At 31.3% G+C, this 25008-nt stretch overlaps 2 protein-coding genes across 2 annotated transcripts; one reads left to right on the top strand and one right to left on the bottom strand.

Annotated features, from left to right (window-relative positions):
• The first annotated feature begins 16949 nt into the window (after positions 1-16949).
• On the top strand, positions 16950-18315 carry LOC100796827 (LURP-one-related domain-containing protein). The gene is made up of 2 exons (NM_001317587.2): positions 16950-17350; positions 17825-18315. Exons 1-2 carry the CDS (start codon positions 17060-17062, stop codon positions 18206-18208), a joined length of 675 nt encoding a protein of 224 aa, NP_001304516.2. The 5' UTR covers positions 16950-17059; the 3' UTR covers positions 18209-18315.
• Positions 18316-19027: 712 nt separating this feature from the next.
• LOC100819206 (uncharacterized) lies at positions 19028-23807 on the bottom strand. The gene is made up of 7 exons (XM_003532376.5): positions 23520-23807; positions 22404-22742; positions 22163-22318; positions 20840-21180; positions 20094-20601; positions 19934-19966; positions 19028-19798 (listed from the first exon to the last, which is right to left on the bottom strand). Exons 1-7 carry the CDS (start codon positions 23605-23607, stop codon positions 19281-19283), a joined length of 1983 nt encoding a protein of 660 aa, XP_003532424.1. The 5' UTR covers positions 23608-23807; the 3' UTR covers positions 19028-19280.
• Positions 23808-25008: the final 1201 nt, after the last annotated feature.

Raw genomic sequence — 25008 nt, 5'->3', positions numbered from 1 at the left:
AAATGTGAAATATTTATTAGCGTTATCTTTTAATAAATTTTACTAAATAACTTAATTGACTATTTTTAATAAAATATTTTCTTTTAATAACTTTCTTCGTTTACAAATTTTGAATATTAAACCTTAATTGCTTAAAAAATTGAAAATTAATTTCACTTAAACCAATTATATGTTGATCTTTTAATTCATTTTATAGTTCTTGTTGGAGTACAATCATGAAGGTAAAGTCTCACATACAATATTTTATAAAAACGAATAAGTTGAATAACATATAAATAAAAAATATCTACAAACCTAATGTTTAAAGATTTTAGGATGAAGTATAGTGTCAATTTCACTGACATAATATACTCGTGATGCTTTGGTGGAGATCTTTTTTATGTTTAACTCTCTCAAATTTTCCAACAATTTCTCTTATTGGATTGAAATGTCTTGTGTTACAATAATACTTACAATTTAAAGTGGTAAAATATTTTTAAATTCGATATCTCTTTCTTCTCAAATTTCCAATCTTCAAAATAGAGAGATTTTTTTTCTTATTTCTCAATTTTATTTATTTGAAAGTAAAAATATTTTGAATTTAATCATAATACGCTAATAGTGTAATCGTTTTTTATACTCATCCAACGACAAACTATCATGTGGTCAAATATTTTTTTATAATTCTTTTCTTATATTCCTCCCGATCGTCAGTCAAACAACGCATAAAATCATGCATGTAGCAAACTAGCAACGGTGTTCTCTCTCAACACACGATCGCATCATAATTTGATCTTTCAGTTTCAGCATCTAGCGATAGGCGATAGTTACAATGTGAAATAAAAGAAAACCTACTATTTGTTTTCCTGATAACAAAACGTAATAACTTACGACATTCGAACGCATCACTATTTTAATTGCTTACATGCGCAACTCTTGCATAGGATAATAATTTCTCCTTGCAATAGGTAGTGATACTCTTAGTTAACATATCACTTAATTGTGTGAAATAAAATCTTTAAAATAATATACTTTTAAGAAAAATATTAACAACGTACCTTTTTTAATAAATTATTCTCAACATACTTTCTCATTCATTTATCTTTAATAGACATAAAATTTGAAGATAAAATTTGTCAAAAAAATATAAAAGTTAGAAGTAAAAATTGTCAAAAAAAAAAGTTGGATGTAAAATTTATTTAAAAAATAAAAAAATATAATGATGTCATAAATAAATTAAAAGAAGATAAAATTCATAAATTTCTTAAAAGTTAAAAATAAAATAAGTTAAATTATTTTATTAAAAATAAATTTATCAATAATTTAATAATTGCGAATAAAAAATACAACTAAACCTAGATTTTTTAAGATGCGCCCGTCCCTGTCAAGGACAATGGTTGCATTTTCTTTGTTAAAAAGACAAGCGCTTTACTTTGACTGTCAAAATAATGAGTTACAGTCTTGCAGTGATCGGCTTCAGCTTCGGTGCCTGTTTTTACAAAGTAGTTGTCAAAATATCATTTGCTGTAATTTTCATGACGAATTGATGGGAGTTGATACCTCATGACAATTTATGGCACGTAATTGGGAGTTGATACCTCATATCATAACAGAGTCGTTCATGTGAAATACATGGGAGACAGGCAAAACCCACAACAAATAAATATGAATATGTTATCTTTTTTTTTTTTTTTGTACAGTAAGTTTTTCTTTGGGGGATGTTACAGAATCAGAGTGTCATCTTTTTTTTTTTTTTTAATATATCCTTATTTCTTAGGTTTATAGATATACACTATCGAGCAGGGACGTAATCCCACCAAAAAATTTAGATTTTTTTATAAAAATAATATATGACGGCTTTTCTAGGTTTTATGAACATACAATGACTAATTCTTATGTTGGATGGTTTTCGCAAATTTCTAAACATTACAGATGCATGTTGATAGTTAAACTCAAGCTCACGTATCGTTTGAACCACACTTCATAAGGAATCTAATTTAATGTTAGCAGGTTGTAACATTGAACTAGGAAATATAAATTTTGAGTTGAAAATTCTTGATTTAGAAATTTGGTTAAATTACGCTATTAGTGTTTATTTGAATATTGGGGTTTGAATAAGAACTACACGAAGTTGTAAAATCATTTTAATTATAATTCATTCCGTTCTCCTGTAAAAAAAATGATTATGTTATAAAATTAATGTTATCATTTAAGTATAAACAGTACATATATATTGAGAGTGTAAAAGTCATATCAATAATCTTATTTACTGACTATTATAATACTTTTAACTTAAAAGTTAATAATCTAATTACTTATCAGCGTAAATAGTACCACATGCATGCTTGTTAAACTCATAATTTATTCTCATAATATTTATTGGTGCAATTTATTTTATTAATTATTGAATGATTTCAGAGTAATTTAATAACAACATATATGCTGCATATTTAAATAGTTTATGAAGTAAATTACATTAATATAAAACTAAAGAATAAATTACAGTATAAAAATACCCAAACATTTTTAATATCATATTTGTTATTTTTTAATGAATTATTTTTTTCAAAAATTTAATTCACAAAAGAATGAAAATAAGAGTGATTATGTATATTTTTTGAATGTTTAATATAAGTAATTTTTTAATTAAACAATAAATCATATAAGGCGATTATTGTTGTAATACATGATTAAATGAAACTCTTCAATAGAGTTTTATGGAGAACTTACAAATAATCCTTTAAAAAAAACTAGTTCAAACTTAAGTGGTGTGGTTGTAGGAGGATGTCTCCCTCATAATTTTTTTAAGAACATAAATATTTTATAACAAAATATTTAACATTGTTCCATTAAATAAGAGTATTCATCAAGAGTCCAATGATCCAAACTAAACCAATTAAATTGATTCAAATTTCTTTCTAGTTCAAGTCTAACCTGAACCAAACTAATTAGAACCAATGACAATTGATTTGGGCATCAGATCAAGATTTTTTAAATCCAAATTAAACCAAATATATATATATATATATATATATATATATATATATATATATATATATATTATTTTTTAATGTTTAAATTATTTGTATTTTTATGTCGTTTTGTATATCTCATTTGTGTTTTATATCCATCACATACTTATAAAGACTCATTTTGACACTTTTATTTTTCTTTCTCACATAACCCTAAAAGGATGTCACGCATGCACACTCTTAGAACCTCCTCTACCTACCATTTTGTCTCCTCATGATGGTTATTGGTGCCATCAAGCCTCATCTGGACCTTGATCCAGTCGACATTGACAATGCAACTTTGACCTTCAGACATTCTCATTATAAATCTGACTAATTTGATGTGTGTTATAGGACTATCTGTTAATTTTGAGATAGAATTTTTATTTTATATATTTTTTCAAAACATATTTTTTTATTATTTTTTATTGGATATCTGAATCGAACCAACTCGTTCAACATTGGTTTGGTTTGATTCAGATTTGGCAAAAAAAAAAATCTGAAATTCAAACCAAACTAAATCAATTAAAATCAATCTATTCAAATTTTATTTTTCTCCCAAACCTAAACCAACTCAATGGATGAACATCCCTACCCTTAAACATTGTTCTTATTACATCCCCTCAATGAAAAAATATCTAACTTCATCCTTAATGGTGGGAATATAGCCAAGTAAAAAAAAATTATATATATATATATATATATATATATATATATATATATATATATATATATATATATATATATATATATATATACCAAGTGAACCAATTTTTGAAGACTATAAATAAAGTTTTAGCTAATGTAAGAATGTCTTAGAAAAACATATAATGGATTAAAAATTCAAATTTTAAGTTAAATTTAAATAAGTTATAGGAGTAATTTGTTAGAAGTCCCTTTAATAATTATTATTTTTATCAGCAATTGAAAAGCGTCACATATTAATGATGATTTTTTCCGGTTTTGCACTCATATAAACCAAGCTTTGAGTTTTTAATTTTTAATCGACTCAACAGTATAGTAATATATACCAATTTGTAGATGGAAAAATATGGCAGTTTATTTAAAGCCAAATATACCCGAGCATGAGATCTGACTCGATAAACTTTGTCAGATTATTTTACAAAAGAAATTATTTGATAATTGTACTAAGTTTTAATTAGATGTATATTTCTTGTTGACTTTGAATTTAATATGAAACGTTCTCGACTATGTCCAACTAAAGTATCTAACTTGTACCGTAAGGCAACCCTTTGCTTTCATGCAGAAAATCAATGCTGGACACAGAAACTTGTCGTTCATACGGAGGAGAAGGAAGGGTACTAATAGACAAAAGGAGATGAAGAAAAGAAAAAGAGAGTTCATTTGACAAATATCACCCGCCAACCACTTTACCTTAAATTATGACAAACAAAAGTTTAAAAAACAAAAGAAAAAAAAATAAAGTTCACGCCCATTTGCAGCTGTTTGATGCCATATAGTATATTTATTTTCGAATACGAGTGATTATTATTCGGTCTTGGTTGGGAAAATAGCACCATCACTTTTAGGAAGTCCACCTACTCGCTGAATTTCGTTTCACATTTAGTATTTCTCTAGAGACCAAAAAGACGAAGATAGAATATAAACTAAAACAGTCCCGTGTCTAACTCATTTTATCAAGACATTTATTTGCAAGAGTGTTGGTAAAAATTAAGAAAATATTTCTTTTCCTCTTCAGCCTCCTAGAGAGAATATTCTTCAATAACCATCACTTAAATGATCATGAAGTTTTCCCTATACCCTAGTAGGATATTGTATTTTTTTATAGAAAAAAATATAGACCAAGGGAGATCGATGGGTTTGGTGCTATATATGTGAACTGTTTGGGTAATTTTTCGCTGGCTCTGGGAATTTAGGATACGACGACTTGGTCTTTTGCACTGAACTTAAGGGACGGGGATAAGATTACTTACCCTGTTACCCAGAATATGGTATTCAAACTGTAGCTCCAAACTTTGAATTTCCTTTGAGTTATAAAATAATACTACAAAAGTTTCAATTGCTCTTTCACCGTCTAAATAACTGGTAGCTAGTTTACTAATAATTATCAATGATGTAATCGTTACGATTTTTCTATACCCAATAATTACCTTGAAGCCTATTGGAATAGTCTTTGGTCAATTCGTCGGAATTAATTTATCAAATAGTTAATTGTAACAAAAGGGCATGCATTCATATTTGAAGAGCCATCACATGAAATTCTGGCTATAGAGACTTTAATTAGAAGCAGCACAAAACATGGGCCATGGAAGTTGGTCAAACATCTTGAAGTAGTCAATCATAAGTGAAAAGATCACAATGACAAGTAAGAGACGATGCATTCCCAGGTGGCGGGGGACTTAATACCAAGTGCCATATTTCTTTATTCGTTTAGACAGTGAAAATATATATATACATGATTTCAATTGCTAACTTGCAAACTTTGGGGTAAATTTTATAATTTGTAAAATGTCCACATGTGCTCTAGTTGAGCCTTTAATGATTCTTTCGGCCAGCTAAATTTCCATGGTCACGATGCTGGTGGGTAAGGTTCTGCTCGAGTGCCTGACATTTTTTTTAAGGTGTTATACCATCGAATTCGAACCCAATCTCTTATGAATTGTCTTACATCATAATACATTTGTACACCATAATGCATGTTATCATTATAAATATAAACTCATAATATCTAACTAACAATTTAATTTGCGTTAAACTAAACTATTTACACCAATATCATAATATTTTACATTTTTTGTCTGTTAGTAAATGCTGAATCAAGGGGCCTAAAATGATAAAAAAAAAAAAAAAACACTCCTTTCCGTTTTTTTCCTTAAGCCAAACACATTATCTGAGAAAGTATGCCGTTGCTAATATTTCTTATAATATTTTTTTATTACCCCTATAAGAATGACTCAATTTTTTTATTACTAAAATTTGAAGATGAACAAGTTCTGTTTGTAGAACTTGAATTGTTCCCCCACCCTACCTATTTCTCTCCCAATCAAGCTCGTTATATATCTGCATGCATTAATTTATGAGTCCTTCAGGCTGTGGAAGAATTTGTCTGAAGTAGATTTAAGTAAGAATGATCAGAACAGTCATGCAACTACAAGATTCTTTTGCATGATCAATGTAAAAGCGGGTAACGAAGTAATTAAAAGAGAGGATTTCATTTTTTATGTTCCAACATGTAACCTCTGTCGGAACTCAGAACAATTAAGTTGGATGATTAATATATTATTAACATAACAAATTTTAGTTCTTTCCAATATTCATAATTCTCAGGTGTTATGATTCTCAAACATCAAAAAAATTATCTTCTATCAAATACACCCTTAAAAAAATCTCTTAAAAAGTTTTAAATTTTTATAAAAAGGGGGGAAATATCTTTAAAAAAATAACTGAAATTACTTTAAGAAAAACTGCATATTTACGTTATTGATTAACAATTGTTATTTTACTTTATTGAGCTTTGAAAATACGTTCTCCATATTCATAATTCATTATTTTTCAATCCCCTATGGAAACAAATATATCTAACTATATATAGTAAACTTTCGTCCCCATTTATGAAAGTGATAAAATATCTACTCATATTCTACTTTTAACGCAATTCCATGTTTCCTCATTTTAATACGAAAAATACTAATAATATAATTTTACGTATTCTGTCGAATAAATACTTCACTATTAGTTAAAATTCACGTCAATTTATGTATGAAAAAAACTCATGTAACATACATGAAAATTTTAAAGCAAAAAGCAGAGGTAGAAAAACAGGGGAAAAAACAAAGGAGAGAAAGGCAGAATTTGTGGATAGGTGTGCTTCTAGAAAACCATTTCGTATAAGCCAGGGGGCCACGAAATACCTCCAAGTCAAATGCCCACCAACTCCTACCTTTCCAAAAGAAATTGCTTATAGACATAAATGAAGAAAATAATGATGTTTTTTTAATGTTGTTAATTGTTATTGAGGTCTCCAATTTAATTGCTACTTCATTTTCTATTTTTCTTTCACATGATATATATAGGAGTATCAACAAATAAATATATAAGGATTAATGTGCTGTAAAGCTTAAGTGGTTTGCTTTGGCATCCACTTAGACCCGACGTTTTTTATTGGCTCTCAATCGTTTTCCCATACTTTCCATTTGTCCATTTCCCTCTGGATTCTCTTGATAGCACGTGCAACTAAAAATAAGTAGTAATTAGTTCATTTCTACAAGTATTATAGCATTTTTATTCTCATGTATATCTCCTCTCAAAAAACCAAATTCTCATGTATATCTCTTATAAAGATGGCGATACTTAAAAAATAATCCAACATTAAATGTAAACACCTGAATTTCTTAACTGAGATTTGAAGTATATTTTATGGCTTTAAAAGAGACTAAACCTTTTTTTTTATCAGATTCAACTCTGTTTATATTCAATGCTGTATTATTTTCGTGCAATTCGTGTGATATTATTTTGGTACCATATAGCAGTTCTCTGATTGTAATAACTGGCAGATTCTCGTTAATTGTTACCTTTTAAATCAGGCATAATTATAAAGCTTGTGTTGCCACGAAACTAATTAATAACCCAAACTCGCGTTAGTCGTGGACTTTAGTTCTTTCTTAGAGAATGCAGTTCTCTTAACTTTATATCGATCGAAAGTAATCCTTGTTGATTGTGCTAGTCTATATTTAATGTGTGAACTATATATGTTTATATTTGTGGATGAGAGGGTTGAAACGGAAAAAAACTTGAACCATTAATTTCGAAACCCATTCAATAATCATTTGAATAATGAGCATAGGGCATCATCGCATTGTTTCAGGACAACACAGTAGGAAGGAAATGGACACACATAAAAATAATCAAGTCGCATAATGTTGTGTTCAAAGTGAACCGTGCAAAGCATTATTGGGGCACCAAAATCTGTCGTTTAAGCCTAAAAAAAGGAGCCTACTTAATTAAGGCTTTTAGGGCTCCAATATTAATTAAAATGTTTGATATCTTTTCCTTTTTTCTAATTAAGGGGGGAAAAGTTGGTGGAGCAAATACGCTACGCAAGAATGCTAGATAATGAAGTGAGAACAGTGCATGAAGTGTAATAGAAGTTGTGTTGATCTTGACTGCGACTGTTAATGGAGAATGAAGAAATATCTAAATAATAATATTACTGTGTATGGTTTGAACAGGTCCTTCTATATAAACCTAGTCCACGCGTTCGGAGGGGATGTCTTCCCTCGTGGATTCATTCACTAGGAATAAGGAGTTGCATGAACCAAGACTTTTGTTCTTCCATGGGTATCACAATGTCAAATTAAAGATGATAAAAACGAATTTGTCATTATCTGTTCAATACCAAATTAAGTGTTGCTTCAATGTGAACCCGCGTGTATAAAGGGCGTTTTCAAATAAAGAATGAATGAATAACATTGGTTTCACTAACAAAAAATAACAATTTTATATATATATATATATATATTATTCATTACGTCACTTATTTTGTTCCTCATTTTTCTCTTTTTATTGTAAAAGATATTATAAAGAGTTGTTAAGTAATACTACATTGACAAAATTATTCAAAATGAAATGTCTGTTAAGGGCCTTGTTGGTTTTAGGTTAAAATCTCTGTCAGCCCACACCATAAAAAAAAATAATCTTCAGAACATCGTCCTAGAAACCTGGTTTCCTGAATTAGAAACTGTGTAAACAATTGCTTTGGATTTTTAAACAAACAAACACTAATTGTTAGACCCTGAAGGAGCTCAAAGGCTCCTTGTTTACTGAAATTAAGTTTACAAAGAATTGTTCCCTAATGATTAAGATGTGGGTTGATACTGATAGTTGTAAAAATATCCTCCTTTCATGGATATTCAAATGAGCACCACATGCTAATATGTATTTTTCTACGGTCACCTCAAAACATATGTTGTCTTTAATGGGGTGACTGATTATTCATGCGTAAAAAAACTATATACGGACTCTTTCATTTTTTGCAATGGATGATCCACGAGTTCTGTTGGTATTGTCTCAATTCAACTTCAACATTAGATCTAAAGTTTTGGAAATGGTGCTAACTTTGACTTAGGGTGTGAGAACGACTTTGACTTCGAGTTTTTGAGGAAAAATAGAGGGTAATTGGTTTTGTGTTGGACTAGCAAAGTGAAGGAGATATTTACTTGCTTCTGTGTGCTGTTGCTTGAACCATAAGAAATTGTGCAAAATGAGACTCAAGCCTCAAGGAATTGATCAACTTTGATTTTCTCCTTTTTGCTCCCTTGAGTAATTTGACTTAAGATCTGTTTTTTTTTATTATTGTTTTATTTCTCATGGTTAAGCTTAGGTATTAATATGAACTTATCCTAAAATGTCAATTCTTAACTTCAAATTTTAAAAAATATAAAATATGCATCAAGAAACATAAATATTCAAAAAATATATTTTAGATTTTTTTATGACTCGAACAAAATTAATGGCCAAAATATGTGTTTTATTTCTTCTCAAAATAAAGAGAGCCAATTCACCCAACCCAAGGGACAAGTTGGGTTACATTTTTTGTGACTTGGAAAAAGTGAGACAATTCAACTTTATTTTTAGCTGGCAATTTACATAGATAAAGTGAGACAAACAATGTACTTCACAGTTTCACAGCTCTATACTGACATACAAGTAGATGATACATATTTCCCCCTATAAATTATTATTGAATAAAATGTATTTTAGATTTCTTAGTTCTTATGTTAAAATTAATCGTAATTCTTATACTTTAGAAATGATGATTTTGATTCTTATATTTATAAAAATTGGTGAAATTAATCTTCCACCCTAACTCTGTTAGCTGGTGTGATTAACGACTGATACAATATATGCAACGTAATTACCGTGTAACTATCATGTAGTATCAGAGATTAAATTTATTGTATTTTAGAAAGACAAAAACTAAAATTGTGGTTTTAAAATATAGGACCTAAGATTAATTTTGACCAAAATTTTGAGACGAAAAGCACATTTTATCTATAATTATTTAAGGCTGGCAATTTACTAAGGTACATGCAAGTCCTCTTCTATAATTTACTAGTTATTAGGTATTTATTATACTGTGACTCTTTAGAGGGACGAGGCCGCTTAGTGTTTTATTTTGAAATTATTTGATGCTTTTAAAAAAATAGCAGTTTTTTTTTAAAGGATTAATAATAATACTTTTATACGCCTTCGTGGAATGAAAGATGAGTATGAAGAAAATAAATATAGAAAGGAAAGAAGAAGAAAAAACAAAAGATATAATAAGCAATGTAATAGGAAGGGAAAATATATATATATATATATATATATATAAAAGAGTATAACTAAAATATAAAGGGAATGAATTAAAAAAAATTGTATATTAGCTTGAAAGCGTGACATGGATTCAAATAAACAGAGCAGAAGGAAATGGGCTTTAAGCTAGACCTGTGAAGGTATGACAAGATCTCTGATGGGCATTTGAATCCTTTCATCTCCAAACTTATATCATTCACATTCCATTTTATTTGTGTGGAAAAAATACTCTAAAATGATTTATGTCTCAGCACTTTCCTTTTTCACCATGACAACCTGCATCGACCAACAACAACTCCTTCCGCCACCACCGCGTCTCAATCAACATCATCGCACCCCTCACCCAACACTATTGCACCACTGCGCACCTTCACCAACACATTTATATATTTGATTTAATAACGTAAGTGTAAGGAGAGTGGGGAACATGGATTCATGGGATTGTTGTTGATTTTGATGAGTCTGGTTGTGATGAAGGTAAAGGAGAAATGAAAATAAGGGGTATCACCCTATTCCGGAAAAAGAATAGCTCTGAAAATCTATTCCTAAATAGTTATTCCGGTTGGTGAAAATTACCTTTTGGACACTATTTCGAAATGGCATTTTCGAATGGGGGATTCCTAGTGATAGTTTTATCCATACAAATAAAATGAGAGGTACAAAATATAAGTTGGGGGTGCAGAATTCAAATGACTTGAAGTCGGCCATCAAACATATAGGGTCACTTCAAGCCCAACAAGAGGTTTCGTTTGTAAATCAGGCTTTAAGTTAAATTAAAAGAAGAATTGGGTATGTGTTGTTCTTCAAGACACTCATAATTTACGCATTTTCACTCATAATCGCATGCTCTTTTGTAATTGAGTTATTAAATAACACACTGTTTTCTAATATTTTTTAAGGTAATTAATATACAACACATTCATATATCAGTTTTAAGTATGAACATTAAATTGTACAAACTTATTTTCAAATTCTTTTGTATACTAAAATAATAGATAATTTAGTCCGGCCTTACAAGATGTGATTATGTTTGTGGAATAATAAGATTAATTCTTGTGGAAAAAAATTGTGGTTAGATGGAAAAAACAAAAAAAACTTATCTTCAAATAGAGGCACATTGTCACTATCACTGATTAAGAATCAATGTCAATAATGACACTGTATCTCCACGCCTCATACAAAAAAGTAAGTTTTGATGATGTACCCATGCATAACACAAAGTGACGAGCGCGACAACTTGGAGGTGACTTTTTTTCTTTCTGGTTTTGGACAGTAAAAATGATTAGGGCTTAAGGGTGCAGTTATGATAAATCTTGATTGTCATTTTGTCGTATTTAATCTTTTGATTTTTCATATGCTTTGAATTGTTTTAATTTTTTATCTTCTGTTTTTTAGTATTAAACTAAATTAGTTATTGTGTTTGCGTGAACTCGTCAAATTTGGCAATTATTTTCTTAATTGTTTGGACAATTTCCAATTTATTGTTTTCTCAGTTGTGCTTTTTATCATTTTATTATGTTTAATGCCCACCTTTGGTTTCCAAATAAAACTATATATGAAATCCTATAAATGATTTACATATATGGAACGTGTCATTTTATTGAGTTTTGGTCTTTGAAAGACACTTGTGAGTTGTGACCTTTTTTTTTCTAGGGATGTGTTTGAGACAACAACAAAAATGAAATTACCTTAATAATCAATTATATGTATAATAATTATAACTAAAATTAATATTGCATTTGAATAAGTTTATTAAAAAGTGATTTTAAGATAATTAATTATGTTTGACTAGTATTTTGATTTCGGATTTTAACGCCTGGTTTGAAATGCCAATGGTTTTGATTGCTGGATTTCTGAGCTGTTTCTAAGATGCTGTGACTCTGTGAGAATAAATCACCAAGGAAATGGACAAGAGGAAGGTGACAATTAAGATTGAACAATGATCAATGACTAATTTGGTTTTGCCTTGTGTATTCGCTTTGTTCTAAAGAACCTATATATGTAGGATTTGGTAATTAACCATTAAACCTAGCTTGCCTGGCCACCCATAGTCTCTGGCTTTTATTTACCAAGGGAAAATAAATAAGTGGAGAATTTCCGCCACAAACAAGTTGCAGGTTTTAGTAAGTTATTTGCAACCACTTGCTTAACTTGTTCTTAGTGGAACTCACGTAAATCCCACTTTCCAATTTGTACCAAGTGATATATCTCGTCGAAATATAGGATAAAATGTGATTAATTATGGCCTTTGATTGTATTGAATAGGTATTGATAGGAGAGATCCTTGTGTTATGCCACCAACTTTTGCAATCTGGCATCAACCAATAATACTTTTAGTTAAGGAGCAAAAGAACAAATCTTCAAGTTTGTAGATGTTATTACAATATTACTTATTAGGCAGCAGAGGAATCTCTCTGCTCTATATTTTACTATATAAAAATAGGTGGGACGTGTCATGTCATTTGAGAGCTATACTATTATACTTATCTCTTTTATATCTTTAGTGAACTGAATTTTATTTAACACTACAAAATAAATGATTGAAAAATGAATTAAATCATGATATTTTTTTATGCAAAAAAAATTGTGATTAACTCAATCATATTCTTTCTTCTTCTTTTTTTTTTTTTCTCTCATCCTTAATATCTACCCGAAAAACAGGGTGGACGGCTCGTTGATATTGTTCCTTAATATTGGAGTATTATCATCAACATTGTTTACTTTATGAGCCTTAATTACGTGGCCAATCACTCCAGAATTCCAGGAATAGATTGTAAAAATGGATAGACACACGCTCACATCTCCGCTGATCTGCCCCTAACTAACAGATTGAGTAGAGTGAATTTCTTGGGGGTGGGTGAAAGAGAATTCTAATACAATATTCTTATAAGTCAATATTAGAGACAGATCACATAAACAAATTTAAGAATCAATACACCAATAAAAAAAAAAGTTAAGTATTATTAGCCATCTTAACCTTAAACCATATTTTGACCTATCCGTCGGGGAATTTTGATAGCATATATAGATATATTAACAAAAGAAGGGCGGTTTAAAAAAAAAACAAAAAGAATGGCAAAAGAGAGGAAATGGAGAAGGAAGTTATGGTTTAGCAAGTGCACAGGTTGAGGTCAAATCCAAAAGTACTTGCACTTTGTTCTCATTTTCTAAATTCTCATTCTAGCTAGCTATATTATAATGGGACAAATGGGATAATTTTGTCGATGAGGATTGAGGACGGGGATGGCTTCCTTAGTTTTCCAAGAATTTAAGAACATAATAAGATTAAGATGTAACCTTTTCTTTTATTTGTTTCGTTTGTGAGATACTGTTAGTTACATTATTGTTTTTATGGTGTAGAATAGTTACATTGCCAAATTATTCAGTGCCATTTCAAAAATTCATTTTCTTTGATTCATGAGTTTACTTTTTTTTGCTTGGAGTGAAAAAACAAGGTGAGCCCTTTATTCCCCAAAAGGCCTGATTAATTTACCTCTCCTCGTTTGAAAAGTAATGATAATAAAACAATGCAATTAATTATGTAAATGTTGTTATAATAGCTGTAAAGTATTATAATAAGATCTTTATCCTAATTTGTAAAAAATTACCAACCAGGGGTAATTAGAAGGATTTATCTTTATCTCTACCTATTAATCCGAAATTTTGATGGAGTCACTTTCAAGAAACAATAAACAAACAAGCAAGAAAAATAAAAGGAATAAGAAAAAAAAACAAGGAAAGAAAATGATATTCACTGTAATTTGTTGAATTTTATCATAATTATCTTAAAATTATATCAATCATAATTTGTAATTGGATACTAGTATAAAGTTGTGCATGACAATTAATCTCAAAAACAAGACATAACAATCTTTATGTCTAAGATTGGACAATAGCAAATTTCTTTATAAATGTGAAACAGATGAATCACATAAACCCCAAAGTTCTTGATTCCAGCTTCTGTAAACAAAACCCCGTGCCGTCAGCACATGGTTTGGAGGAGCTCGTTCCTTGCATTGCAGGATTTGTTTGGAGAGGAAGACAAGAATTAATGTGACGGTTTGGGGGTGAGACGGAGAATTCGGAAGAGAGGGGACAAAGTAGTTATTTCACTTATTTGAATAGAGATACTCGCCCATTAGAACTCATGCATGTATTGGGCACATGTACATCTTTCATTCATTTTCAAGGGATAAATTGACCCAGTTTAGTATTATTCATGTCCATCTTTATTTAGTGCATCTATATATATGTTTTGATTATATTCTTTTTTTTATTTTTAAAATTTAATGTGGGTTTTTTTTTACTGAACGGGTTCATGAACATAAAATGTAAAAGTATTAATTATATTTATTAAATACATCATGATAAAAACATTAAATGATTTTTTTATTTTTATGTAATAAATATTTTTTTCTTGTCATGTATCTATGCACATAGATTAAAAAACTCTTTCTAATTTAATTTTTTTATGTTTCATACATAAAATAATAGAAAAGTTACAGTATAATTTCTCAACCAAGGACTTTATTAGTAAGTGTAATTTCTGAAGAAAGACATACTAACCAATATCTTTAAAACATTAGTTAAGGTATAAAAAATTAAAAAAAAATATTATTAATACTTTTGTCATGACTTCCAATGCATTCCAATATATTTTGATTATAAGCATCGTATTTAATTTTTTAATAAAATATTAATTCTTTTCATTAATATCCATAATAAGTATCATTTTAATTTATCAATATAATATTAATAATAAGATTAATTTTATAAAATTACTACTTTCATATATTTATTAAATCTTTTAGTTTATATAAAATAATTCAAAACAATACTTATTTGGGGATAGAGGAGGTACATGTTATTGCAAAATTTATAATTAAGATCAACTTTGACCTATATTTCAATTATGTTCAATAATTCAAAATTAATTTTGAGTTTAATTTTATCAAAACAATATTCATTAACTTTAAACCAACATTTCGGTTTCTGTATTTTTAATAGCGCATTTCCTAATTTCCATTTTTTACTATTGTACTTTATTTGATCGTTATTGCTGTCCTTAAATATTTACAGCAACAATGTCTCCACTACCTTAATTATCTGAAGAGTATATCACGTGGAATTCGCAAAGGCCATTACACATGTCATTTGCTTTGTTTGTTTACTTACAATAATTAACGGAATAAATTTAGTCAATTGCTATATAAAAAAATTAGTCAAAAAGTTTTTGGAATATTAGAAATTTTCTTTGATCACTCTATGGCTCTCAGTAGTGATGACTGATGAGTCCTCCCTCTATAATTTCAATCACTTCTTGGGTTCCCTTTTCCGTCTCTTTCGCAAGAGCATACGTAGCAAAGAAACATGCATCAACAATTTTCAAGCACTCCAACCTTTGAAAACAAGATATGAAATATGTGAATATGCGATGTAACCTTGCCGGCCACGCGTCACAATTCTCCAACACCCGTTACTGATGATTTCAACATCAACAATGTTTTTTTCCTTTTTTCCAGGAATCAACAGTTTTTTCCTTGAAACTTCCGAAATATCTCCTTACGTCCGTAAAAAAAAATGTGTAACTATTTATATTATATATTAATAATTCTTGCATGAGTCGACAGACTATAATCATTTCGGTGCCAAGTTCACAATGCCTGTAAAGAACAACATCATATGATGTTGCGTGTATTTTTTTGAGTGGACTAAAATGTTCATATACCATAACTTTTATAATTGATCTCCCGTGACTGAATTGATCATAAATTCGCTACACACTTACCTACACATCTTTCCACATATCACCTCGCATCCTATACATGAATGATAAGATCAAATTATTTTGGACGGTTATACTGGATCCTACATTATATGGGAAGATATCAGTCAAACTCACCTACATTTATTTTTGAAAAATTCAAAATTCGAATTTATCTTCTTATTTTTTTCACTTTCCTTATTCACTTAAGAATCTAGACACTATTTTTCTTATTTTATAACCACACAAATCTGTAAAGATAGCCTCCAAAGTGAATAGGTATTTGAACTCCGACAGAATAAAGTAATCCTTCGTGTCATCAAATGTGAATGCAAGTGAGCTGATTACCAAGCAGTCTTTTCTTTTTTGTTTTTGTTATCAAATTATAAGTACGATATATTTCACAATTTTGCGAATGACTAATGTCAATGGGAAAAATTAACTAATAATTTTTAGTAAAAATAAAATTTCCAACTACATTTTTTAAATTTATCAAACCGGAGATCTCAAGATATCCAATCCAATTAACATTCACGGGACGAATGAAATGTTGGTAAGTTACTTTCTTTTCTTTAGAAAAGTAAAAAGAAAGAAGTCAAAGTGTAGAAATGAATGCATCTGGTCCAAGAGCGTGTAACTTTTAAAGACATTCTCGTCCCACACTAGCCTCCAAAAAGGTTCCTGTGTGCTTAACTGCTAATCGACCCGTATTGTCGCCCTTGGCTTTGTGCTAGAAAGAAGCAGAATTCTAGACCAACTCCATCACCTATCCCTATTTTATTCGTTGGAAAACGTGTCCATATTCCATGTCGTGTGAACACGTTAACTCTAGAGTAGACCCTGTTGGTTGTTGTTATAAATATAATATAAACCCCTTAGAATTTAGATAGATTCCGCCGAAAGAAATAGTCTTGCTAACTACAAAGACAGTGTTAACCAGAGACTGAAGGAAGCAGAAAAGAGTTAGAGCATGAGGGTGTTTTCTAGGTTCAAATTTCTGTCAAGAGCAGTGCACGAGGAACAAGAGGGTGAGCATGATGGGGGGGAGAAAATCAAGTACCCTTTAACGGAGGGAAATTTGTGTACGTCCTTAACATTAACGGTTTGGAGAAAATCCCTTGTGATTAGTTGTAAAGGATTCACGGTGATAGATCCATATGGAAACCTTGTGTATCGGGTGGACAATTACATCGTGCACCCCAACGAAGTCATTCTTATGGACGCTTCAGGAAACTCTGTTCTCACCTTGCGCCGCTCCAGGGTATGTATAAGTTTATCACTTTTCCTATGTTAAGAATTACCGCATTTAGCCAAACAAGTTGTTAGACTGTTAGTTGGACATTCAAATCCACTACCTCTCCATCATTCCTTTCTTCCACCACTATAAGTCAACCTTATATTTCCACAAGTAATTCCTCAATTATACTTATAATGTGAAGCAAGCATTTAAAAGATGTAGTTTTTGGTCTGTAATGTGAAAAAAGCTGAACAACTTAATTAATTATTGAACAAGTACTAATCATATAAACACTTGTGTATAAGTTGCTTTTATAATAAAAAAGAAAATATGATTAAACTGTTTTTATATAATTTATAAGTTGTTTTCACAAGTCATCTAAACCCACAGCTAAGGATCAAAGAAATGATATTTTGTCTGTTGAGATATAAAGTGCTATCTATGGTTTTATAAAATGGTGTTGGTTGTTGATGACATGTTGATTTTATTTGATTGCAGAAGCTAGGATTAGTAGATAGCTGGTTTGTGTATGAAGGGGAAATGGGGAAGCAGAAGGTTAAATCAAGAGATAGTCCAGTTTGTTGTGTACGGAAGCGTGTGAATATTTTAGACGGCAAACCCAAGGTTCAGGCCTACGTGTACCGCGTGACCTCGGATTCAGATAAAAGACATGCGGCGTTTACAATAGAAGGTTCCTATGCACATAGGACATGTAAAGTGTTGGATGAGTACAAGAAAGCCGTAGCTGAAATCAAGAGAAAGGAGGCCAATACCAAAGACGTCTCTTTCGGGATAGAGATTTTTCAGTTAGTTGTTCACCCTGGGTTTGATACTAGCTTTGCTATGGCACTAGTTTTACTACTGGATCAAATGTTTTCATAATACTCTTCATATAGAGTAGTAACACATTTCTAGTTTCTATATCACAATGACACTGTAAATCAGCTGGAGAGATCTATATAAAAAGAAAAAGAAAACAATTGAAACAGTCAACTACAGTGTGTGTTTGATTTCATGTCAAGCAAGAAGCTACACAGATCAGCGCATGTTTGGATCTGCGTCAAAGATCCAAGTTTTCCTCTTAATTCACATCAAAGTTGAAGCCAAAACAATAATTATTTGCTTCAGTATGATGTGCATCAAACGAACATGCGGTTAGGAATGGAATCCATTTCCCAAGAGGCTGAGTATGCAAACAGTTCAAATCATCAGACTGCATCCTCGCTATAAATGGCCTCAAAAGTCAAAAAGAACTAAAACTTTTGTTAATTCAATAAATAACGTATAAAGACTACAAGCATTACCCAGGAGCACATAATGCATGAGGTATCATTTTTTAACCATATTTCTAAAACAAGCCTATGCGCAAATATAAAAGTTACAGCTGCACATAGCTGCGAACAAATTTGGATTCTCTCGGCTTCATTCCCTCCAGCAGCCATCTTGCAGCCAACATCTAAACCCTTAAATTTATTATTATACAAAATTGGAGAGAAAGGAGAATTTAATAGATGGATGAGATTTTGGACGAAAGAAGTGCTGCTGGAGAGCCCGAAGGATATGGATACGAAACCGAAAATGTAGCATTAGTAAATTTAACAATCAATCCAGAAAAAAAAAAAAAGAAAAAAAAACTAGTATAAGAAGCATGCTATAGAATGGCAGTTGCATGCAATTCATAAAAGATACACACAGAAAGAATGAGGGAACTTAATCTCACTAATGCTTGGTACTCTGCGGTAAGCAAAGAATTCTGCTGTTTTATACACCTGTTTTAATGTTACAACATTTGAATCATGTTTGCCTCTCCAACATAAACACTAGCAACAAATTCATCGCAGGCTTGCAGCCACAACATAACAATATGTACAAAGAAGCCTTTTACTAACCTATCATTTGCTAATCACACAACAGCTGCCAGCTGCTGATGCGTCTACTGTCAATAATTGTTTGGTCAATCTGTGTTGTCTCTTCCCCTTTTCCAATCCATCACTACTAATTTTCCAACCTGCTGCTGACCATCACGAGTCTTATCTAAACCCCTTGCAGGTGGGGGCATCATACAATGTTGCTTCAAGATGCTGGCATTTGTGCGTTTGTTTTCCACAAACGAGTCTCTAACTTGTTTACTGGGAAACGATCTACTTGATTTTGAAATAGGCCACACAATGTGTCCTTTCTTGGCAATATTGGAGTAACCACTGTTCTTATTCTCGACTATGGAAAGTCTTGGCTTCTTTGAGGGCATTATCTGCTCCACACTTCTGGCCACCATGTCAGATCCGATCATTGAAATTGGTCTAGAAGATGTCTCCTCAAGTTTCTCATTTGATTTATAGTGGCAAGCTTTCATGGTCTTTTGTGAAGTTTTCCTTTGCCATCTTAAAATTCCATCTGAGTTCTGCCTCTGTGAATGAGTTGCAATTTCACAGAGAGTTTGTGCAGCAGTTAATACTCTTGGACAACGCTCATCTGTCACAAACAAAAATGTTAAGCAGGAGGTCTTGCTCTACTAGAGACTTCAGTAGATTAAAAGGACCAGATTTTCAAAATAGTCAAACAAGTGTACACATGCAAAAAAATGTGTTGTTCTCAATAACAACATACCGTTCTCTTTAGTATCAGCTGGGCCTCCAAATTCTGTATTTTCAGGACAGAGATCAGTCAGATGATTCCCAGAGAGAGGGAGGGAGAAGAGAAGAATCAGATGAGAAAAAGAAAGTAGAGATAAACAGTAAAAAATTCAGGTAGCCTAAGAAAAACTTGCCTGCTTTAGCCCAAGAATCTTCTGAACATGATACAGAAGATGAAGAATCCAACAGATGGAAAGGAAGGTTAGCAAATAAAGATGAGAAATTCTTTTTGTCTGAACTACCAGATGAAGGAACAAGGCTCTGATCATAACTGAATGAATCAAGGTTTGTGAAGGAACTGCGATCAGCATCTGTAGAGCTAGCAATGACACATGTCCTTGACCATTTACCTTGGCACATGCTTCTACTTGTTGATAACTTACCTGTGTCAGAATTAGTTCTAGAATGGCCACCAAAAGCATGTGACCATGGAAAGGTTGGCAGGCTTGGCCGACGAGACACTTGCTTGCCTGACCGTTGATCAATACCATTCTTTGTGGTAACAGCAGGCTTGGACACATCAAGCAGCAAAGACTCCAAATCCTGGAATGGATGGAGTGCAATTCGTTCCAAAACATCCTTAGGTTGATGTAATGGGAAGTCAAGCGGACTAGTTGTACTTTCTACTTCACTACAATGATCCTGGATGTCAAGCACCAGTAAGTACAAAATGACATTAACATTATATACAGTTTTATTATCAGTGGAGGTAAATTAGAATAGGCATACATGACCAAGCAAAAGCAAAAAGTTTAACTGACTGGAGAAGTTAAATATGATGGGGCAGCCTTTATGTAACATATATGAAGCAATCCATTAAATTCAAATTTTATTTTATTAAAGCCAAAATGAATGCATACTTGAAACATTTAATACTAACCTTCTGACATGAAGACATATCTAATGTACAAGACTGCTCTTTATCCCCATTACCAACACTTTCTACTGCACAAACTGAGCTCAATTGGCAAGTTGACATTTTCATGTTGGAGGAGTAATCCATCTCAGTCATATTTTGGGACTGAACGGGTTTTGGGCACTGAAGGATAGAGCATGCCTTTCTTACTGAATTTAAAAAACTATCACTCACACTTGATGTTTTCTTCCCTTTATCTTTGCTTAAAATGGGGCACTCAAAAGTGCCCCTAAGGAGCTCATCTAACGGTGGTTCATCAATAAGCTTTGTGACATCATGAAAATCATGTTTCAGACCATATAGCCCTGGCAACATTTTCCAAAAAAACTGATTGAAATTAATTTAAGTTTCACATAGTAATCACAGTCTTAAAGCATAAAAGAACCCAAACATATTATTCTGGCAAAGCTGAGCTTTATTAAAATCTTAAGTATTAATTAAACAGCTTATATTTGTTGCTTGGAATTGTAGATTAACGGTGTCAGAACATATATCATTTGCTGATGTGGCCGCATGTGGGTTAGGTACTAACTATCAGACATATAGCTAACTGATACAAAATCATATGCTAGGAAGCCAAAATTTTGATATCCTTGCATAGAAGAGCTGGCTCAAAAATATTGAAAATTATAATTAAGAAATAACAAATGATACTCTAAACTTCTACAAGTTCAAAGAATTGAACATTAATAAACTGCCTCCATAGTGGCACAAGTATAGCCAAAATGATATTGAGTTCATGATTCAAGAATAATAATGCAATAAGGTACAATTTTTGAGAAATCAAGGCATTATTGTAAGAAGACTGCTGTTCAAGTATATCTGTTATGAGCGATCAGCAATACAAACATGCCTGATTGACTTTTAAGCTGGATAAGCACATACTCAAAATAGACCTGTTTCTGGCTTCAATATCATTACCACCACGGTAGTAAAGAAAAAACAAAGGAAGTCTCAGTTTGTCATGAACTTGGTTTTTGAATAAAAAAATACACAGTGTATATCCATATCAGTAGACAACTTCAGAGAGTTTTCTCACACATATTGAATGGAATGACCTGAATTGTTAGATAACTTAAGTAATTAATGCTACAAACACACAAATCAGATATCAAGCAGGTTAAATGAGCTCCTAGCTATCTTCAATCACAATGTCCAAGATGCACAGAAAATAAATGTGTGTGTGTGTGGGGGGGGGGGGGGGGGGGCAGTTCATGAAGAGAGAGAAACTACTACAGGAGATTTATGAAGAAAGAAAACAATAGGCCTAATAATTACATTACATACCAAAAAAGTTGTTCCCCCCAGACGTAGAACTGAAGATTGATGCACCCATCTTCATAGAGGATGACTCAAATTTAGCCTTGGCAGAAGGCACTTTAAAATTCCTCTTATCACCACGCTTGCTAGAATTGCTCTTTTGCTTGGGTAATTGATTTTTCTCTACACCAAAAGAAATCAAGGAACAAAAAAGTCAAAAGAGCATATAGATAGAAAGCCGTCGATGGCCTGTGTGGTGTGAAAATACCTGGAGAAGTACAGTTTAAATTATGTGATCCAAGTTTATCAGAAATATCCTTTGACTCCTCAATTCCATTAGGGCTTAAAGAATCTTCTGGTTGTGACATCCGTGGCCTCTTTGAACAAGAACTATTACTCCTGTTTGATTTTGCTGATTTTCGTTGAAATGGTACACCTTCTAATCTAGAATTAATTACAGGACAATTTCTGCCATTACCACTAGGCATATTTTTGGACGCCTCTTCACCCTTGAGATGGGGCAGCAGACTAGAATTCTTAGAGAGTTGAGTTTCTACAAATTTATTGCAGGAAGGAAACTCAGCTGCCGTTTTTATACTTGCAACATCTGGCACAATAACAGTGAGTCGGTAAAATCATGTAATAATGAATAAAAAACCATAAAGATGATGAGTATATCACAAAGTTAAGACTGAAGTTAATAGACTAAACCCAAACCCAAACCCAATAATGGGCAATTCATCCACAAAATGAATATCTATTAGCAATAGATAATTACTTGAAACAGTCAGAGTAACAGCTATTTAAAGTCGAACAACTGCAAAGTGCAAAAGGAGCACACTGGTTTAATCTGGTCATGAGTATGGCCGTATGGGGGATGACTCAAAACCAAGCATTGAGCAAACAGAGTGAGCATCTCCACCACTAAGCAGAGCTCCTCAAACTCCCAACACTTAACTAACACACACATGTGGCCTGCATCAAATTTACACTCAAACAACTTCCTCTCCCATCAATGGACAAAATAATATCAACATGTTTTCACATTCAACCTTCCGTTACCTTTCTAATCAATATTACTGACAAGTGTAGGAATTACAAGACTGCAGCCATAGTCAGAGCAGTTGTCACTGGGTTCATTTTCAGTTATAATGATGTAAAAATTATAAAAATTATCTAAATTACATTTTCCCAGCTTCCAGATTTGCATTATTTCGTAACGATCAAGACCACTAGCAAACAAACAACAGAATATCACAGATCAAATTACCAAATCCCAAAGCCAACGACACATACCCATACATAGACAAAGCAATAACAAAAAAGTAACATAAAGAAAAGAAATAGAAATAGAAAATTGGGGAAAGGATAATGAGCAAGAAACCATTTTGAATTAGCGAGAAACCCTCCGATCCCATCAATTTGGGGGCAGCTGCCACGTCAACTGGTAACGGCAATTCAACGGGGTCCATGGACGGAACCCTAAACCCCTTCGCGAATCTGGTGGCGGTGGCGAGTGTAGAGTGAAGAGAGAGACAGTGACTGTTTGGTGCGAAGGAGCATGTTGCGGCTGTTCAAGAAGTTCTAGGGCAAATTTTGGGATTCAAAGATTGCTATATATAGTTTTCGGGAAATGGTCTCAAGCATTTTGTCAGTAGGGAATATTCGGGTAAGGGCAATCCCACATTATTTTTATATAACACCCTTTTATCTTGTATGAATGGAGGACTTTTTTTCTTTACTTAATTGACGTGTCATTATCCATTTTGTTCTTAAATCAATTAATGCATGTTTATCACTCAGATTAACATATTATTATTACAGTTGCAGTCCTTTTTTCTTCTAATAGATTACCGTATAATTTAGGATAAATAATTAATTTTATCCCTAAATGTTTATAGCATTGATAATTTCATACTCAAAAAATGAAAATTCAAATTTTAATCGTTAAAAATAAAAAATGCGACAAATTCATTTATTCGTTAACTTTTTACGACTGTTAATGGAAAAAACATACGTGACATAGATAGATGAAAATGTTACAAAAATAATTATCAACATGGTTGTTGAATAGACTTGATCAAAATGTCAATAAATTTTCATTGGACTAATTCATTATATCTCAAATTTTGTTTCATTTAAGAGTAAAATATAATTTAATATTTATTTTCTCTCTCACTTTTTTTATCGTTACAAGCATTACAATAGATACTTAAAAACAATAGAAAAACAAACATAATTAGAACAAACACAATAATAAGCATAATATTAATTAATAAGCATAATTTGTCTAGCTGTGAAATTTTTATTGTGACAGCATTAGATTTACAACGATAAACAATAGGAGAAAAAATGAAGATTAAATTATATTTTACTCTTAAATGAAGTAAATCTATGGTCTAACAAATTAATTCAATGGAAACTTACTAAAATTTTGGTTCAATCTATTCAATAAGTCATGTTGGCAATATTTGTGTCCCTTTGTATAATTAAAATCATGACTAGAGTTGACAAAATAAATTGGATCAAGTGGGTCAAACTAGATTGAAAGATATGTAGACTTAAATGTTATTGGACCTATTTGAACCGGTCCATTAGGCGTGTTGAGTTAAGTTTAACTCAATAAATATATGTTCAAATTCGATTGTGTCTATCTTGGTCCGATATTTTATATTTTATATTTTTTAATTTCTATGAACTAGTGTAATAACTCTGTTCTACACAAGTCTTAGGTTTATCAATTACAAATTTTTATATTATTATAATTTCAATGTATTTGTAATGTCTTTTATTTAAAATATATATTTATTTTTGTGTTCGTGCATTTGTGTGCGTATGGTTATAAGTATATTCATATGTATTTGTTAAAAAAT

This window comes from Glycine max, chromosome 8 (genome assembly GCF_000004515.6).
Source record: "Glycine max cultivar Williams 82 chromosome 8, Glycine_max_v4.0, whole genome shotgun sequence".
Lineage (NCBI taxonomy): Eukaryota > Viridiplantae > Streptophyta > Magnoliopsida > Fabales > Fabaceae > Glycine > Glycine max.
The sequence above is the reverse complement of the archived record's forward strand: the minus strand, read 5'-3'. Positions and strand labels throughout refer to the sequence as shown.

What these genes read in the sequence shown, in the direction of transcription:
- LOC100796827 (NM_001317587.2), top strand. Translation starts at nt 17,060, where the DNA reads ATGAGGGTGTTTTCTAGGTTCAAATTTCTGTCAAGAGCAGTGCACGAG. An exon ending in TCACCTTGCGCCGCTCCAGG is followed by an intron (nt 17,351 to 17,824) that starts GTATGTATAAGT and finishes ATTTGATTGCAG; the next exon opens with AAGCTAGGATTAGTAGATAG.
- LOC100819206 (XM_003532376.5), bottom strand. Translation starts at nt 23,607, where the DNA reads ATGGACCCCGTTGAATTGCCGTTACCAGTTGACGTGGCAGCTGCCCCC. An exon ending in TTTCTCGCTAATTCAAAATG is followed by an intron (nt 22,743 to 23,519) that starts GTTTCTTGCTCA and finishes TTATTGTGCCAG; the next exon opens with ATGTTGCAAGTATAAAAACG. An exon ending in AGCTGATACTAAAGAGAACG is followed by an intron (nt 19,799 to 19,933) that starts GTATGTTGTTAT and finishes TGTTTGTGACAG; the next exon opens with ATGAGCGTTGTCCAAGAGTA.